The 14,690-nt window shown below is 38.3% G+C and overlaps 1 protein-coding gene and 1 long non-coding RNA gene across 3 annotated transcripts in view; one reads left to right on the forward strand and one right to left on the reverse strand.

Moving 5' to 3' along the window:
* Positions 1-14,690, forward strand: part of LOC129517158 (uncharacterized) — a 109,858-nt gene that overhangs the window by 57,857 nt on the left and 37,311 nt on the right. For both annotated transcript variants that reach the window (XR_008665959.1, XR_008665960.1), the window contains exon 3: positions 454-496. This is a non-coding gene — a long non-coding RNA (uncharacterized LOC129517158). The remainder of the gene's footprint in view (positions 1-453; positions 497-14,690) is intronic.
* The window catches only part of GUCY2C (guanylate cyclase 2C), a 77,020-nt gene that overhangs the window by 13,909 nt on the left and 48,421 nt on the right, over positions 1-14,690 (reverse strand). Inside the window, exons 17-22 of the mRNA XM_055336806.1 lie at positions 9,750-9,836; positions 8,343-8,475; positions 5,888-6,025; positions 5,056-5,144; positions 3,337-3,428; positions 377-535 (exon numbers count right to left, since the gene is read on the reverse strand). Coding sequence (XP_055192781.1) covers positions 377-535; positions 3,337-3,428; positions 5,056-5,144; positions 5,888-6,025; positions 8,343-8,475; positions 9,750-9,836 — 698 coding nt within the window. The remainder of the gene's footprint in view (positions 1-376; positions 536-3,336; positions 3,429-5,055; positions 5,145-5,887; positions 6,026-8,342; positions 8,476-9,749; positions 9,837-14,690) is intronic.

Genomic DNA, 14,690 nt, shown 5'->3' on the forward strand with positions numbered 1-14,690 from the left:
TTAATCTCCATTTTGAGATTAAGGAGAGACTGTGGCTCGCCTAAGATCACAGACTTAGTAAAAGTGGCAGGCAAAGAGGTGTCAGAAACCTGGTCACTCTAACTCTATTCCCTGTGCTCCTCTGAGGGCACGACACAGCCACTTGAAAATAACCTTTTTTTCTCTAGATTTTTAAAGTACAAACCAGACCAAGTCTTAGCAAGGTACTTTTTTAACTCAATAATCTGTTGAAGAATGTGCAAAAGGGAATAATCCTCTATAGATACAAAGGAAAAAAAAAACAATACTGGACAAAAATGCTGATGCTCTCAGCTAGAAGGAACAAGGCACAGCTGTGGAATTGTGTGAAACCACTCAGCAGGAGGAACTGTCTTACCTTGGAAGCAACATAAAATTAAGTCTGTCGGCTCTGTCCCTTTCTGCCTTATACAGCTGGGTCCTTTCCTCCACCAGGTGTTCCAGATTTCGAGAATACAGCTGTAGACGTCGGATCAAGGTATCCATATAACTTTCACTTTTTTGGTCGTGAAATAGGCTGTAGATGGCAATAGATAAAGAATGGTTACATGTTTGTTTTTTTTTTTCAAAAAAACATAAACATCCAGTAAAACAGTGGAAAATATGCAACTGTTAATTAAAGAAAAACATTTTTTAAAAAGGAGAAAAACATAAAAACGACCAACACACATTAAAAAAAATAACCTCAGGAAAAATCCAATACAAATAAACAAGATTTTTTTTAAAAGAAAACAAAATGTTAGAACAATGGTAATCAATGGAGGTAAGGAGGAAAAACATATGCTATGACCTGGCAAAATGTGTCAGAAATGTGAAAAGTACACACACTGATCAGTCCACCAGCATTGCTTCTAGATCTATCTAAAGGAAGCAACATGAATGTGCTGAAAAGTAACTACAAAAAAGGTCCCAGCATTCTTTGTAATAGCAACCATTAACAAATAACCCAAATGTGTAACGAAACATGATTAAAATATTATGATACAATGGAAAATTAATGTATCATTAAATTCAAATTAGAATAGTTAAATATACAGAAAGACCCACACCTCTATATTGTTAAATAAAAAAGTTGGTGCAATGGCAGAAATTATTTTTAATTTTTGAAAACTGATAGTCATCTAACAAAGAGGTGATGTCTTTTCTTTCTGGTTTGCTTATTCCTGTTTCCTGAAATTTTAATAATTTACAATAGAGGGAGAAACTTTTTTTTTTTTTAAGGCTCTAGCAGTGATAAATGCAAGGAGAAGGGAAGGACGAAGAAAAGCAAAGCTGAGCCTCCTATTATCCCCTTAGAACAGAGAGCTGAGCTCCTAAAGCAAAAAACCTAACTCTGGATGATTTGTTAGGCCAAGGAGACTTAGACAAGATGCCAGCTTTCTGCAACACTGAGAGGCAGGGCAAGCCTTGGTGCAGAACTTGGTCAGGGGTATACTGAGTGCCCGTAGGGTCGTTCAGGATCGAGATAATGATTATAATGTCTATGGTGCCATTGAAGGGGTTGAATAAATCCTACCATTTATTATTGCAACAGCAATTATAAGTTACCACTTCCGAGCTCAAGGAGAAGATGGCCTCTGTCATAATGCCCTGGGGTGGGGAGGGATGTTTGTTAAACATTCGATACATTTCTGAGTCCAACTGCAGACCGAAATAACTAGAAACCACTAAGCTTGGGATTATGAAAGAGTATTTTTTAACAAGCTCCCCAGGGGGTTCTTACTTGAAGACACTAGCATAGAATCTGGTTGGGTGAGGGAGCAGGTGTAAGGAATGAAGATAGATTATCTTCTTTTGTGATAAATTGATTCAATTAAAACAGTTTTCTCAACCTTGACTGCATATTTTAATCACCCGAGGAGCTACTAAAACTCCTGATGCCAGCCTGCACCCCAGAAGCAATTACATCAGACTCTCTGGGGCAGGATTCTGGCACTGGTCTTTTTAACATCTCCCCCGCTGACCCCCAGGTGATCTCAACGTGCAGGCAAGCTTGAGAACCACCCTATAAAAGGCTAAGTATCGGAGGCCCAGTTTATCCTCATGAGTTTACAGTTTCATCTGTCACACATACAGTTTCATCTGATCTTAGTAAAAGGTCTGTGAAGGAATGAAAAATGGGCAAGAATTACATCGTTTATTATTTTCTGCTCCTTTCACACAAATGACAGATTAGATGTACCAATCAATGACCACACTTTCGTGATTTCACTTGACCTGGGCTTTTAGGCTCATTAAGTATCTGAATCTTTGACTTAATGAGAACTATGGAAAATTAGAGCTGGAAGGAATTGCAGAAATCATCCCATTTAAATTCAGTTTTACTAAAAAGAAAATTGACATCCAGTTAGGGTAAGCATTTTGCCCAATGTCCCACAGCAAGCTATTACTAGATCTTGGTCTCGAAATTGGATCTCTTAACTCTTAGTTCACGGTTATTTTTCTTACTGCACTGTATGTAACTGAAACACGGAAAATATACAGTTCAACCTTACTGGGTAATTGTGTGCTTTTTGTTTTGCTTGTTTTGTTTTGCTTTGGTTTTTTTTTTTGTGTGTGTGTGTGTGGCTTTTTTTTGGACACTGAATTATAATCTGATTCATGGCACAAGTCTTAAGTATCTAGGGCCAAAGTTGCTAAATTTAAGATTTTAAAAACTTCTTGATTGTAAGAATTATCCAGTAGCTTTGCAGATTCATAGGACTCATGCTAGACTTCTAAATCCTAGTTATCTGTAGAAGGGTCAGGAAACTATACATATATATAGTTCGTATATATATAGTTTTATATATACTTTATATATAGTTATATATACATATATAGTATATATACATATATAGTTTATATATATATAAAGATTTTATTTATGAGAGAGAAAGCAAGCGCATGAGTGTACAAGTGTGGGGAGAGGCAGAGGGGGAAGGAGAACAGACTCCCCATTGAGCAGGGAGCCAGATGGGGAAGTGGGGTTCTATCCCAAAACCTGGGATCATGACCTGAGGTTGAAGGCTGGCACTTAACCGACTGAGTGACTCAGGTGCCCCAGGGAACTATATTTTCAACAGACATATTTATGATAAATCAGAATTTATTTTTTAATCAGGCAAGTGTTGTCTTTGAGTATTTAACTTTTCAAGTGATTATTCCATGAGAAAACAATCTGTTGGGCTCTATCTCCTTGTAATTTTTTCGAGACAGATGTTGCAGTCTGGGAGTTTTTTCATTAGAACAGGCATTCCGTTCTGAAGTGCCATTGAATATCAAATATTATTAGAAAAATCTGTAATTAGTGAGGAAAAGTAAAAGTTTCAGCAATACCCAAATATCTTGGCCAGTGTAGACTCAATTTTCTTGAAATCTGGTCTCTTCTCCGGATCTTCCTCCCAGCAGTTTTTTACAAGTAGATAGACCTGAAAGAAAGAAGGGGTGGATTAGCGAAAGGGGCAGTATCCAATCTTACTGTCTTCCCTCCATGGGAATAGTTGAGGCAGGGAATATTTTGAAAACAACTCAACTCTGACGATGAGGATGAGATTGCTGGGTTCCCCCTCAGTCGGTCTCTGCCCTGCCACCTGCACCACCTTGCCACATCCTTCTAACAGAATGAATGGAAGGAAGCATTTTCCTCCTGAGAGGACACGTGACAAAACTATAGATCTTCTTTCAGTAAGAACTACAAAATGCATGTTGTCCCACTAGAGTGCTCTAGTTCAGGTGTTAAACAGACACATGTCCTAAATTAGTGAAAAATGTGATAGTGATTTGGACAAGACTGGCTTGCTAAGAGAGACAAAATGCTTTATGGAAGTTTGCAGGTTTTCTGTTGCAGAGGACAATAAATCATTGGGGTCAGTGGGTATGAGACAGTAACTCTAAGGGGAGGCTCTCCCACAAGGATTTCCAACCACGGCTACCAGTGGAATCACCTGAGAAGGTTTCCGGTTTCTTATGCCCAGTCCCCTCCCCAGGAGATTCTGATTTCCAATAGTCCCTTCTTGTCTGAGTCAACCACGGTTCAGAATCAGACGATCCTCTTTCTGACCTACAGGGGTCAATAGTAACCTAACAGCACCCCACAATGCGTGGGGTGTCATTCACTTAGCTTTGTTTCACCACATGGGCATTTTATCCTCTCATGATATTTTTGAGAGACAGAGAGACCACAATCACATGCCTTCTATTACAGTATATTGTTACAATTGTTCTAATTTATTATTAGTTATTGTTGTCAGTCTCTTGCTGTGCCTAATTTATAAATTAAACTTTATCATAGGTATGTAATTACAGGAAAGAAAATCTAGTATACATAGGGCTCTGTATAATCCATGGTGTCAGGCATCCACTGGGGGTCTTGGAATGTGTCCTATACATTTCTGTATTGTTTCTAGATGCTGACACATTCATTTTTAAATCAGTAGACACTATTTATAAGCCTAATAAATGTATCACATGGACACCTTGATCTTTTAGGACCTAAATATTGAGAATGTGATATATACTTCAGGATCCAGCTCTTTCTTACGTTGGGTGAGGTGGAAAAGGACACAGGGAGTGTGGCAGGCTGATAATGGCACCCAAAGAAAATGTCCACGTTCTGGCGTCTGGAGCCTATGAATGTTACCTTATTTGGACTAACGGTTTTTTGCAGATGTGAAAAAGTAAAGGACCTTAAAATAGAAACATTATTGTGGAGTATCTTGGTAGTCCCAACACAGTCACATGAATCCTTATACAGTGGGGAGGTAGAGTGGGATTAGACCGAAGAGGAAACAAGAATGTAAGCATGGAGGCAGGGATGGAGGCAGAGTGTTGTAGTCACAAGCCAAGGAATGTCAGTAGCCACCAGAAGCTCCTAGAAGAAGCAAGGAATGGATTCTCCCTTAGAGCTTCTGGAGGAATTGTGACCGTGCTGACAACTTATTTCAGATTTCTGGCCTCCAGAAATGTAAGGCAATAAATTTCTGTTGTTTTAAATCCACCGAATTGCTGGTAATTTGTTACAGCAACACAGAAACTCATGTAGGGAGATGCACTCACTTCCAGTTCTTTTTCCTCTGCCGTTTCTAGGAATAGATCTGGGCGGAAGGGTTTTACTCCGTTCGCATTCTCCACTCTGAATATCTTCTCTGATGGAATGAGAATAATTCAAATTACAAGAAAGGATGCAGCAGGAAGACATTTCAGTGGCAGCCAGGCCCTGAATTGGTTCACCCTCCCTGGATGGGCACCCAGTGAAAATGTTGCAGAGCCGAGGCCAGCACTCAACAGGATGAATGTGCCACTAGGTGAAGGGGTCTTATACCCACTTACACCTGGGAGGTTAGCTTAAGTTAAGGTTACTGAGCCTTTAAAACGTAACTCGGATACCACTACCTTTGGTATGCTTCCTTGAAGACCCTAGCCCACACTCCCTACATCCCTTAGACACCCACCCTCAACTCCAGAGAGCTGAGACCTGGGACATAATAATTGCTCAGTAAGCAAGGATTGGATGAATGGAAGGAAGCATTTCCCCCCCTTAGAGGACATGTGACAAAAACTACAGATCTTCTCTCAGTAAGAACTACAACATAAATGTTGTCCCGCTACAGTGCTGGTCTAGTTCAAGTGTTAAACAGACACACACCTTATATTAGAATCAGAAGGGAAGGGGAGGTGTATTGTAAGGGAAGAATCTTTAACTGACAATAATGCTGCCAGTGACAATACCTGGCATGTTATGCTTTTCAGAGCATTATACCATGATACTGTCAACCCCTCCAATATCCCTGTGGCACATGCAGTGCAGACATGCCAATACTTTTGCTGACGAGGGGACTGAGCTGGGATCACGGAGATGAGAGGGTGGATGAATGAGTCCAACTCTTACCATTCTGGTCCCGACAGCTCAATGTGTAGAAGGTTTCTCTCCGCAGGATGATCTCCTGGGCAATGATCCCGTAGCTGTAAACATCTCCTTTCTGGGAGATGTTGGCTTGGCGGAGGTGCTCTGGGGCTGTCCACAGGTCTGCGCATTCAGCATTGGGATTGCAAAGTCGAGGGAGATGAGTGGCCCATAGGTCTCCAACCTGCTTTTGTTCTTTAAGGCTCTATACCATGCACCCTGAATACGAGTGGCCTTGAATTTGTATGTCCCAAGCTTTTGAGGAGTTTATGCGAATGCTGGTGACAGGGGGAGAATACACACTTGCTTTTTAAGCTGACTATGTAATGCCAGGATTTGGGTGAGGTCACTTGGCAACATCTTCCCTAAAACTTTCATAGTGCTGAAAACCCTCGAACCTAACTAGAATAGCACCTGGTGTATGGACAGTGCTCAGGAAATATTTGTAGAATGAGTGTAGTAGAATAAAAAAGGCTGAGGGTTTAATAGCTTTGGGGACATATTGCATAAATCTACAAAAATTTTCATAAATAAAAAATGTATGGATTACATACACATTTTATATATCAATATATTAAAATATAAATATATTTTATTATATATTTTATGTATTATGTATAAATATATTTATATTTTTTATTATAAAATACATGTATGTATTTTATGCAATGTAAAATATATTACATTTAATGTATATGCATGCATGTTTAAACACATTTAAATAGAGTCAATCACTGATATTTTGCAGGTGGAACATACTGGCATCCTCTAAATCTGCTATTGCTCACAGATGTGTTTTCTTGGGTTCCTACACTATTCTTTAAAAAGTAATGCATACAATTTGCTCACAGTTTTGCTCTGTGCCTGCTACTCACTAATGCTTTCCGTGTAGTCCACTTCACACAAAGTGGAGTGCTCCTGTGCTCTGTTTGGTTCATACAGGCACTTGGGTTTTGAACCCTATCATGTATCTTATTTAGTAGCCATAAGGGCATACAAATAATTTTCCTTCATCTCATGTAAATTTTCTAGTGTCACCTAGCTCCTTCTAAACTTTCTGAGATTTCTGTCTTTAGCAGTTTCAATGAAAAAAAAATCTATAGATTCATGTTGTGAGATACAGCAGTATGCTTATGCCGAGGCACGTTTTCCTTGTTTGGTTTGCCATCTAAATGTTCATTACCTTTTTGAATTCATGTCTTAGTAATTTATGTGACTTGTGATTCATATATGATTGATCCTAATGGTTTGGGGTAGTAGAAAAGGTAAGTAGATCTATGCATGCTAAAATTTTGGGTAACCAGCAGCACAGATGGGTATATATAACTGAGTGATGTTCAAGAGGATAGCATTTGATTGGCAATTCATCCAATTTTGTGTCGTGGTGAATCATCTAATGAAAGATATTTGTTTCATCACATGATGAACTATGCTTGACATGTAGCAGATACTCATCAAGCACTTATTGGATCGAGTCCAAAGTCATTTTATGCTTGATGTGACTGAAGAAGTAGGGGCAGAATTATCATGTGTCTTTTATATATTTGTTTTATTTAAATTCATTTTTACTTATTTAAGTGGGCTCCATGCCCATTGTGGAGCCCAACACGGAGCTGAAACTCCCCCCCGACCCCCAGATCAAGACCTGAGCTAAAATCAAGAGTTGGATGCTGAACCAAACTGAGCCACCCAGGCGCCCCATGATTTTTCTTTTACTAAGGGAAAACCGAAAGATTACAAAGTAGAATTAGAAATGGAACTTAGTTTGGGATCTAGATGGTATTTTGAGGCATTATATATGAGTGCTAGATTTCTGAGGCTGTTTGACCCTCAGTTATAATGAAAAATGGATAAACATTCAACCTGAAAAGCCCTTTATACATTGCAAATCACTCTTCTTTGTGTTACTTTTTCATTCTTATCACTACCCAGAATATATTTTACTAATAAGAGGGTTTTTTCCCCTTATCATTATAATTTCTTATTATCACAGATAAATGAATGAGAGTTTGGAAATAGGTCTTCTGCCTTGTATCCTATCTTTCTAGGCAAATCTCTTAGCCTCTCAGAGCCTCAGTTCTGTCTTCTATAAAGGAAGAGGGTTGAAGCAGATGATTTATAAGGTCTCGTATGACTCTAACCTTGTCTTTTTTACCCAGTTCTGCTTCCACAGCCAGAAAGTTCTTCACAATTTCCTCACTGATATAAAAAAATACACAGATGATAGAAAGCCACAGAGGAGGTTTGTTCCCCTCAAGAAGCATTTGTTGAAAACTGACAAGGGTGAAGTGCTGGAGAATGAGCCAGCTGTTTCCTCTGGTGGCTCCTGGTGTTTATTTTCTGATCAGCATCACCACTCCCTGACTACTTTTCATGGGCTAGTAAGAATTTTTCTTTTTTTAAAAGTGGGAAACCACAAAAAATTTCATTCATTACAGACCTTTTTTTGGAGGCAAAATGGAATTGCAGCCAAAGTCAGTGATCTTCACCACCATCCTACTGTCCACCACACAGTTGGTGGATTTCAGGCGGCCATGAACTTCCGTCTTACTGGAGTGTAGGTATGACATGCCCTGTAATTTTTTCCAATGACAGGGAAACAAAGAGATATGATACTCTTCAGCTGCTTGATTGTTTTTAAGAAAGAAATGACATTTTGAAACCATTTCAGCATGCAGATAGAATCAATCACACTATCAGGCTTTAAATTTAATTCCATTAATTTTACTTTAAAAATATTGTGAATGCCCTAAAATAATATTTGCCTTGACATTGCATCTTAAAAGGTAATTAATTATCTTAAAAAATTATATCTAATATGAAACAAAGTGTGATCCTAATTTAAGTGTTTCTGCTGACCACTTATTCCATCTGTGATCTTGCGTATATCTCTGGTCTTCGGCCTCAGTTAAAAAATATGAACAATACAGTCTTGCTTTTCTGAAAGGAGGAGCTAGACTTGTTATTTCCTAAAATATAATTGGTCTTGTTCTCTTTTGAAAGAGAATGTTTCCTTCAGTTATGAAAAGGGAAGCCCCCACCCCCAGGCCCCCACCCCTGCCTCCAGTTTTTGGGCTGCTATGCTTCCCTCTGATGGCCAGAGGTGTCATTGCAGAAATTGGTTTTCAGCCCGGATCAGAGCAGTGAAAAGTGGCAAAGAAGGTAGGTATCCTGTAATATTTTTTATTTTTACTTTTTATTTTTTTTCTTTACCTGCCCAGAACAGCAAGGTTTTTTTTGAGTCTGGATTTTATTTTATTTATTTTTTTGTGTATTTTTTATTGGAGTTCGATTTGCCAACATATAGTATAATCCCGTAATTTTTTAAAAACCGATTCTAATCCTAGATGACTTTCAGGTGATTTGAGACTGTATCAAACAGCTCAATCTTGGAACTGACTTTTCTTCATTATTTAATGAGGTCCTGGTCACTGGTATCCACTTCCTTTTCATATCCTATCTGGGAATATACATGTTCAAATTCATTATTGCCTCGTGCCAGAGGGTTGCCTGCCCTATCTTTTCTTGTAAAAAGTTGAAGATGGTTATCTTGCCTGCAGTTAATATGATTTTGCTTTCCAGCAAGTCTACAAAAATGTGTGCCCCATACTCAGCATAGAGAAAATATAATAATGAAGTTTGTATATCGAACATTTATTTGTACCAAGCATCATATGAAGCACATGCATTATTTACAAAATCCTCACAACAACCCTCTGAACAGGCACTATTTTTATTATCATTTTAAGGATGAAGAAACCAATGCTCAGAGAAGTTGAAAGCCTGCTAGATCTGTTTTCCAATGTTTAATTTTCATAAATGCCTTTTGTGTTTGCAGGTCTCTTACCTTAGCAATGTCATACAAGACCGAGATCTTAAACTCCCAATCCATGAATGTACCATCAGGGTAGGAAATGGTGTCATTTAAAACTTCCTGAACAGTAGAAAAAGAAAAGGAAGAAGTTGTTGCGAGGAGGGATACTATGGAGAGATGATTACAGGCCAATAGTGATCTTCTAATGACAGGTCCTAGGGCTCAGAAACAAAATGACACTCTGTTGTCCTGGTTTTCCTGAACATGCATTTCTTTTCTTTCCTATGAAATATCAGGGGGCTCTCACTGCAAAAAAAATACGCAGGAGATGCCCATTGTAACCCCAAATCCCGGTTCTTCCACCAGCCAGGGGTAAAGGAATGAGCAGACACCTGCCTGGAGCATGAACTGTCAGCCTGATTCACAGGTGGCTGGGCTGCAGATTCCAGTTCATTGAAATTACACTAGTGTGGGAAGTGCCTGTGTAGCTCAGTCAGTTAACTGTCTGCCTTCAGCTCAGGTCATGATTCCAGGGTCCTGGGATCAAGCCTGCATTGGGTTCCCTGCTTAGCAGGGAGTCTGCTTCTCCCTCTGTTCCTCCTTCTCCTTTCTCTCCTTCTCTCTCTCTCTTTCTCATAAATAAAATCTTAGAAAAAAAATTACACTTGTGTGTTTAAACCAAACTTTGCTATTGGGGAATCCCTTCCTTAGGCATACGTTTTATGATCAGTTGCATCCATTGGCTTACAGCCCTGTTCTCTTTATGTTTACCAAGTCCTCTGTCCATAAGAGCAAGTTCTTATATTTTGTATGAATTGTATCACCTAGAATTTTGAATTCACCATTTTAATATGATGATGGTTCTATCAAGATACAGGGTTTTAGCTAAGCTAATAATTATTCTTTTTTTAAAAAGATTTTATTTATTTATTCATGAGAGATACACACACACACACAGAGAGAGAGAGAGAGAGAGAGAGAGGCAGAGACACAGGCAGAGGGAGAAGCAGGCTCCATGCAAGGAGCCTGACACGGGACTCGATCCCGGGTCTCCAGAATCATGCCCTGGGCTGAAGGCAGCGCTAAACTGCTGAGCCACCCGGGCTGCCCTGAGCCACCTGGGCTGCCCGCAAATAATTATTCTTCATAGTAAAACTGTAACAACCTAACAGTAGTTTCCTGTTTTGGGAAAAAGCCCCATTTGACCTTTGGTTTTAACTCAGGCTCTGCAACCATGATTTCCAAAGAAGGATCCAAAGTCACTAATCATTTCACATAAGGCTCGCTTGGCTTGGCTGTGGGTACCAGGCCAGGTTAAGAGAGGGAAATTATGAACAGATGGACTCTAAAGTAATTCTCTCCCTTAGCACCTGGCATGTTTTATATTTTTATTTATTATCTCTTCTTCCTATAAAAATGTAAACCGTGATAGTTTTTGTCATTATCTGCAATATCTAGAACACTGTCTGGCATATATAGATGGCTCATAAATATTTGTTGCATAAATGAATCAATAGTTCCTAATAAGGTTAGCCAACATTTTTGTATATTTATAAGATGAGAAGTATACTGTTTTTATTTGGGGAGAAATTTGTTCATTTGTTTCCTTACAAAAGTAGGTTCCAATGGGATTTACCATGGATTGGAGCCTAAAGGGATTATGTCAGGGAGAGCGCTATAAAGTTTGCACTGGCACAGCCTCTGCTTTGCGATTCAAGACACAAAGGAGTGGTTTGCTTCCAACATGGGTAAGCAATGCCAGAAAGGGGCCCAGGACCACTCTGATAATAGAGGTTTCCTACCTTAGGGCAGAGAGCCAAAACACTATCTACGTTTGAGGATTTTGGGGATTAAAAAGCCATGTGAAACCCTTAGAGTAGGCCCTGTTAATTGATATTCTAAAATTTCATGTCACTGAAATCAAATTAATCAGATTTGGTCTAGCTCTCATATGAAAAACATTTCTATAGATGGTCCCTGCCTGACTTATGATGGTCCAGCTTATAATTTTTTTTTTTACTTTACAATGGAATGAAAGTGAAAGTGATATGTATTTGGTAGAGACAATACTTCGAATTTTGAATCTGGATCTTTTCCCGGGCTGGCAGTTCATGATGCTAGGCAGTGAGCCTCAGCCCCCAGTCAGGCACTCGTTCACAAGGGTAAACAACCAGTACACTTACAACCATCCTGTTTTTTGTTTCTCAGTACAGTGTCAGTATATTATATGAGATATTCAACCCTTTGTTATAAATAGGCTTTGTGTTAGAAGATTTTCCCAATTGTAGTCTAACGTAAATGTTCTGAGTATATTTAACGTGGGCCAGGCTGAGGTGGGCTGTTTGGTAGGTTAGATGTACTAAATGCACTTTTGACTTAAGATATTTTCAACTTATGATGGCTTTATGGGGATGTAACTCACTGTAGATCAAAGAAGCTCTATAATTTTGAGAGGCCCCAAATTGTTATTAGGAAACTGTATTTATTTTATATAAGCATCAATTTAAATGATACTTTTCAGCACCAATTAAAATGATCATATGAATTTTCTATGACTTTTTGATATGATGCATTATAGTAATATTTTTTTCCTTTCACAGAATTAACCATATCTGTTTATATTATGCCTTTTATATACAACTGGCTTAGAGTTGCTAGTATTTTATTTATAATTTTTTCATCTAATTTTATAAATGTTGTTAGTCTTTAATTATATTTCAGTCTCAACTTTATGCTAGCCTTGTTGAATATTAAATTAATTTAGAAGATGCTCATTTTTCATTTAACGTTCGAATAGTATTTATGTAGATAATGAGAATTATTTTTTGAAGTTTTTTTTTTTATTTTTTTATTTTTATTTTTTTAAAAATTTATTTATGATAGTCACAGAGAGAGAGAGAGGCAGAGACCCAGGCAGAGGGAGAAGCAGGCTCCATGCACCGGGAGCCCGATATGGGATTCGATCCCAGGTCTCCAGGATCGCGCCCTGGGCCAAAGGCAGGCGCCAAACCGCTGCGCCACCCAGGGATCCCTTTTTTGAAGTTTTAAAGAATTAAACTGAATCTGCCATTCTCTATAATGGAAATTATAATTTCTTGCATTATTATTGTCCTATTTAAGTTTTTACTTTTTGAGTTAAATTTTCATGACTATATCGGTTCTGAAATTTTTCCTTTTAATATTTTATAATTTAATAATCATAAAATATTCTTTCACAACTGAAAATACATTTTTCAGAGCTTTCTTTTTTATTCCCACTTCTGTGTATTTTTGTTTTAAAAATTTTAATTAGAAGTATGAGAGGTTTTTATGATTTTTTTTTCCTTCCAAGTTTTTATTTAAATTCCAGCTAGTTAACATACAGTGTAATGTTAGTTTCAGGTGTGGAATTTACTGATTCAACATTTACATACAATACCCAGTATTCATCAAAACATGTACCCTCCGTAATCCCCATTACCCATTTAACCCATCCCCTACCCACCTCCCATTTGATAACCATCAGTTGGTTCTCTACAGTTCAGAGTCTATTTCCTGGTTTTCCTCTCTTTTTTTTGTCTCTTCCACGTTCATTTGTTTTGTTTTTTAAATTCCATATATGATTGAAATCATGGTATTTGTCTTTCTCTGACTGACTTATTTCACTTAGCATAATAATCTGTGGTTCCATCTATGTCATTGCAAATGACAGATTTCATTCTTTTTTAATGGCTGAGTAGGGATCTCTGGGTGGCGCAGCGGTTTGGCGCCTGCCTTTGGCCCAGGGCGCGATCCTAGAGACCTGGGATCGAATCCCACGTCGGGCTTCCGGTGCATGGAGCCTGCTTCTCCCTCTGCCTGTGTCTCTGCCTCTCTCTCTCTCTCTCTGTGACTATCATAAATAAATAAAAAAAAAAATTAAAAAAAAATGGCTGAGTAATATTCCAGTGTGTGTGTGTGTGTGTGTGTGTGTGTGTGTGCATGTGTGTACCAAACCTTTTTTATCCATTCATCTGTCAATGGACATTTGGGCTCTTTCCATAATTTGGCTATTGTTAGTAATGCTGCTATAAACATCAGGGTGCATATATCTCTTCAAATTAGTACTTTTGTATCCTTTGGGTAAATACCTACTACTGCAATCGATGGATCATAGGGTAGTTTTATTTTTAACTTTTTGAGGAACTTTCATACTGTTTTCCAGAGTGGCTGCCTCAGTTTGCATTCCCACCAATAGTGTAAGAGGGTTCCTCTTTCCTCATATCCTTGCCAGCCCCTGTTGTTTTCTCTGTCGTTCATTTTAGCCATTCTGACTGGTGTGAGGTGATAGCTCATTGTAGGTTTTCTTAAAAGATTTTATTTATTTATTCAAGAGAGACACAGAGAGAGTCAGAGACATAGGCAGAGGGAAAAGTCCGCTCCCTGAAGAGAGCCTGATAGGGGACTCGACCTCAGGATCCTGGGATCACAACCCAAGCCCAAGGCAGATGCTCAACCTCTGAGCCACCCAGTTTTTAACCCATTTTTTAGCTGGATTATTTGCTTTTGGGTGTTGAGGTTTCTACGTTCTTTATAGATTTTGGATACTAGCCCTTTATCTGATATGTCATTTGCAAATATCTTCTCCCATTCTGTAGGTTGCCTTTCAGTTTTGCTCCTTGTTTCCTTCACTGTGCTGAAACTTTTTATTTTGATGAAGTCCCAATAGTTTACTTTTGTTTTTGTTTCCCTTGCCCCTGGAGATGTGTCTATTAAGAATTTGTTGGGGCCAATGTCAAAGCTTTTATGTTTTATATTAAAAAAGCCTCATGAATGCATTTTAAAATCTTATCTTTTTAATAATAATTAAACTTTATAGGTTTCCTTTCCTTCGGCCATAGTTATTCTTCTAAATTTTGCATTGAATACTTAGATTATTTTTTAATTGAAAATAACATTTAGGGCTATTATTTTTTTCCTTGAGGATAGATTTGAGTCTATGCTATATATTTTGAA

The sequence above is a fragment of the Nyctereutes procyonoides genome, unplaced genomic scaffold (genome assembly GCF_905146905.1).
Source record: "Nyctereutes procyonoides isolate TBG_1078 unplaced genomic scaffold, NYPRO_anot_genome, whole genome shotgun sequence".
NCBI classification, from domain to species: Eukaryota; Metazoa; Chordata; class Mammalia; order Carnivora; family Canidae; genus Nyctereutes; species Nyctereutes procyonoides.